The 5,020-nt window shown below is 40.2% G+C and overlaps 1 protein-coding gene across 1 annotated transcript in view; it reads left to right on the top strand.

The window, feature by feature from the left end:
• LOC116686779 (mucin-5AC) overlaps window positions 1–5,020 on the top strand; it is a 37,757-nt gene that overhangs the window by 14,529 nt on the left and 18,208 nt on the right. Inside the window, exons 13-16 of the mRNA XM_032511826.1 lie at window positions 1,585–1,722; window positions 1,874–2,038; window positions 2,147–2,241; window positions 2,331–2,457. Of these exons, the coding sequence (XP_032367717.1) occupies window positions 1,585–1,722; window positions 1,874–2,038; window positions 2,147–2,241; window positions 2,331–2,457 (525 nt within the window). The remainder of the gene's footprint in view (window positions 1–1,584; window positions 1,723–1,873; window positions 2,039–2,146; window positions 2,242–2,330; window positions 2,458–5,020) is intronic.

A 5,020-nucleotide genomic window follows, 5' to 3' on the forward strand; every position in this document is an offset into this window, starting at 1 on the left:
CTCCAAAAGAACTACTTACATGTCCCTGTTCTGCAGGTATTCCACAAGTGGCCCTCGTCTAGAAGAAGTTTCCCAGCTAAGGGACTGTTTGTTTATTACGTATAGAAATAGAAGATAGAATGCCTTTATTGTCATTATACACAAGTACACGGTACTTGTGCAACGAGATTAAAGCAATCCCTTTGCAGTGTTGACACAAAAAAATATAAGAATATAATAGTATAAAATATAACAGTATAAAATATCAAAAATATAAAGTCAAAGATATAAAGTGTAGTGACTGTCTAGTGTAGTGACAAAAAAAATAAGAATATAACAGTAAAAATATAAAAATATAAAGTCAAAGATATAAAGTGTAGTGACTGTCAAGTATACATATATAAATCAGCTTGAATAAGCATAGGTAAGTGTAACACTCAATAAATAATATTGCACAGTGATGGAATGAAATGATTAAGTACTAATGTTAAGTAAATAAATATTGCACAGTAATGGAAAGGTTAATGTATTAAATTTGCACTGTATGAAATGAAATTGCACAGATTCCAGTGTCCTATGAGGTATTTATAACAGTAACAGTTTAACAATAATTGCACAGTCGGAGGAATGAAGAAGACAGTCCGGGGGCCGAGGGGGGCTGTGGAGTGGAGTCAGTGCATATGTGAGTTCAGGGTGGTTATGGCCTTCGGGAAGAAACTGTTCTTGAGTCTGTTGGTCCGTGCTCTGATGCACCTGTAGCGCCTTCCTGAGGGCAACAGGTCAAACAGATCAGAGGCGGGGTGGGAGCTATGGCTCCCGGGGTGGGAGCTATGGTGCTACCGGAGAAGTTTTGGGGTCTTCAATCAAAAGAAGACATGCTTCTCCTTTCGCCAGTCATACATACATTTTTCTATGACCCTCCAAAATGATTGGGAGGAAGGAATGACCCTCTCCAACATTTTGTTTATACCTTCTATTCTGGTTTGCATTTGACATAAAAGAACAAGTAACCAATGTTTTGAAACAATCATGACATACAACACCTCTTCTCATCTTACACATCACTCTCTACTGTTATGGTGGCCATTTCAGTAGATTTACCACCAACATTGGTATGGAAACACAATACGCATTGAAATTAAATGCACACTTCCTGCTTTGCTGCATTACTTCAAATACTAAGTTACTCCTCTAGTAAACTAGTGTTTATATGAAATAAAACAATAAAACATTGAGACCCTTTAACAAAGCACACTGGGTGAAATTCAACACGTGAACTGGTTACTATGGACTTGTCACAAGGCTTCCTCAGTCATTGTATGTTAGCATAGGTAGCTGCCAGAGCTGAACACTATCCAAAACTCCATTTCAAACCTATTTGACTCAAACTCCAGCCCTAACCTATTAGTGCAGGATAAAAATGTTGATGTACATGTTTAAAGATGTTTATTGATCTAGTTCTATAATCCTGGACACCACATAAAGATGAGATGATTAATATGAAATTGGCTACCATCCAACATGCAGAGAATTTAAGCTTGGTACTTGTACTTGGTACAGGCAGCAAGGCATTGATTTTTTTTTTATGTCTTCTGACTGCTGCAGCGGAGCTGAGTGCCTTCAGTCCATCATCCTTCTACATCCTCATAAGCCTAAAGGTGGGAATTCAAGTGATGGTCCAACTGTCCCCCATGATGCAGGTCTTCCTCTCAGCTCAACCTTCACTCAAAGGAACCACCTCTGGTATAGCCCGACATATTTGTTTCAGCGTCTGAAAAGCCCCTCCATTATTTACAAATTATAATCAACTAGTTATATTCAGAATAAGTGTGTTTTATGTAATACACATGTTAACATTGGTATTTGTGGAAATTTGTGTCACCTTACCCAACAGGTTTGTGTGGAAACTTCAACGACATAATGAGTGATGACTTCAGGGTGATTAGTGGGCTGGTGGAGGGCACTGCTGCGGCGTTCGCCAACACATGGAAAACTAGAGCTAGCTGCCCCGACATTACAACGCACTTTGGACACCCCTGTCGCCAAAGTATCAGCCAGGGTACAGCTGACTTGCCTCCAAAGCAGTCCACTTCCTTCAGAGTGGTAAATGCCATATTTAGAGCCTATAATGTTAAGTAGTTTATTTCTGTATTTTTCTGTGTTTCAGAGAGTTATGCCAAGTACTGGTGCTCTAAACTTGCGGATCCCAAGGACGTGTTTTCTCCTTGCCACTCTGTCATTAGCCCCAACATTTACCGAGATGTAAGTCTGCATACAGTAAGCTGCACTGAAAAACATTCTAAACTATTGTCCCTTAATAATGTGTCCATGCCCACTGTGTCTTCTTACAGAACTGCATGTATGACAGCTGTAACTGTGAGATAAGTGAGGACTGTATGTGTGCTGCAGTCTCCTCCTATGTATATGCCTGTGCGGCTGCGGGAATCCAGCTCACCGGCTGGAGAGCAACCATCTGTGGTGGGTAAAACACTTTATATGAGTGGGGCCCAAATCTTAAAAGTTTTTAAAATATCTTCAGCTGTCTAATAGTAACATCAGACAGGTTTAGCCTCTTTTTAGGTGTCAGGAGTAAAAATAAGTCATCCTCAATAGTAGTTGTAGTCTTGTTTAGAATGATGAAGACAGTTGGAGAACAATTAGATACAAAACTTGGATGAAGGCACTACGTGATGAGTTTTTTTCCTTGACAACCACCATGTTTTTCCCAAATAATGTAAAGCCTTTAGGCATTCTATTATCAAATGATAATAAAAATGTGTGCTTATAGGGTATGTATAGTATATACAGTGACTTGAATAAGTTTACTTACCCATGCTAAAGTTGATTAAAAAGAGGAATAAAAATACATCTTTTGGAAATTGATCTTAATTCCTTAATTCAAAAAAATTGTAGGCATGTCTGGTTTGTTGTGATGATGATAATGCTGTGGGCCAGAGCGTTGGTCAAACAGTACGGTAGGGATGGCATGATTGGAGTAAACAAACTTGCATCTCGTAGTCCTGTGCACATAACAAGGATGACATAGGAGTCCAAGGGATTGTATATTGGCAAGGCAAGTGACGTAGCAGATGAGGTTAAGAAGTTACAGTGAGGAATATTTTAGGAGCACCATTTTCGGCAGTTCAGAGAGGTAGTGGCCAACACTAATGTTAGCTGTAAATTCTAGCTATTTGCTTGAGCTGAGAACAAGGTTAAACAGGCTCTTCAGAACAGATGTGCTCGGCGAGCTGTCAGTCGGTGGAAGCTAACAGAAACTAGCCGGCATAAGCAAACAGCTGACCAGGGGTCTGTTTGCAGAAAGCTGTTTTTGTGAAAGCGGTTTTGTTAACCCTAAGATGAGGTAAACTCCAGGTTTTCTGTCTAGAAAGAGAGGTAACTTAACCTTAGAGTCAGTTACTATGGTAAGTGAGCCTGTGAACCTAACCTGGTCGGGAGCAGTTTCCTTCAAGAAACCTTGAGTTTCTCTCAGTCTCCTCCCTCTGACACAGCGAGCTTTCATTTCCTCATTCATTCATTCAGTCTGTATCAGGTGCATTTTAACGAAGTTTATCTGCATGAATAAAACAAACAGAGTTGGTTTATTAACCATGTTAGGCAGACTATAAAACTTCTTCTTCTCAAAACATGGCGTTTCCTGTTGTTGACGATTTTGTGGGTGAAGAAGCTGCATTACTTCGCAGGGAGTTAAACATATGTTGGAAATGAGATTGGGGTCCAACTATAGATGTATTTTCATTACCAGATACTAGCTAGCTACTAGTTGGGGTGGCAGTAGTTCAGTCCGTAGGGAGTTGAGTTGGGAACCGGAGGGTTGCTGCTTCAAGTCCCTGTATGGACCAAAGTATACTACTAAAGTAGTATGGAGTGTGGCTTGGTAGCTGGAGTGAGGCCACTTCACCTCCTGAGCAAAGCACCGTACCCCTCTGGGCGCTGGTCCATCACTGGCAGCCCACTCACTCTGACATCTCTCCATTTGTGCACGATTAGGTCCTGAGCATGTGTGTATTTCAGGCCTGTGTGTATTGATTACTAACAAACAGTGTAAATTGTAATTTCCCCACTGGGTATCAATAAACAGTATAAAGTAATTATAATTATAGCCTACCTATTTGAGCGGGTTTTTCTTCCCAGTCTGTCAGTTATCATACATAACCTTATACTACTACCTTACATAACCTACATGACCTTATCCGTCCTCGTATCACTAACGTCACCCATGGCCATGGTTGTAGACATGCTCTTACATCCCAGCAGATTTTTCGTGTTGCAGTATGTCTTTTGCAAACAGCATTTTTTTACAACATTGGTGAGCATATTAGGAAAGCGCCATCAGAAGAATGTGACTCGCTCTGAAACGTTTTTTTTAAACGTTTGTGTGGTGTTCCCTGGACACAAACAAGTAAGAGCCATTAAAAAGGAGTTTCACTGCATTGCCGGTGAATGATGTAAACCCTTTGAAAGGAATTTTACCTAACCAACATTACTAGTGCCTAGCCATGTGCAGTTATTCCTTCCAAGTGAACACAGCGAATTTGACTGAAGTAGATGTGACAGAAAAGCATAAAAGTTGTGTTAATCCATACCTCTGTTTATTTCCTGTTTTCCGGTTCACACTAGTCGATTATCACAGTTTTTATGCTGTGTTCATAAAGAAGGAATAACTGCACAAAGCTAGGAACTGGTATTGACATTTTGAACATGTTTCGAGGCTTAAAACACGTTTACAATTTGCCCTGTTTAAGCCTGTTGGGTGCAAAATCCAGCAGGATAACTCGGTGAAGACAGCCCCGATTTTTTTCATTTGTCTACTGACAGCACTACAAATAAAAAAAAAAAACAGAGCTATATGTTGAAATTGATCGACGGAGAGTAAGATATGTTACACAGGCTGGCAGCAGCACAGCGTCCAGAATTGAAGAGTCAAAGCAGGGGATAGAAAGGTGTGGAGCAAGACCAACCCCTAATCTAAAACTTACATTATTTATAGGTGCAATGTGTAATACTGACAGCTAGTGTTTAA

This window comes from Etheostoma spectabile, unplaced genomic scaffold (genome assembly GCF_008692095.1).
Source record: "Etheostoma spectabile isolate EspeVRDwgs_2016 unplaced genomic scaffold, UIUC_Espe_1.0 scaffold48, whole genome shotgun sequence".
NCBI classification, from domain to species: Eukaryota; Metazoa; Chordata; class Actinopteri; order Perciformes; family Percidae; genus Etheostoma; species Etheostoma spectabile.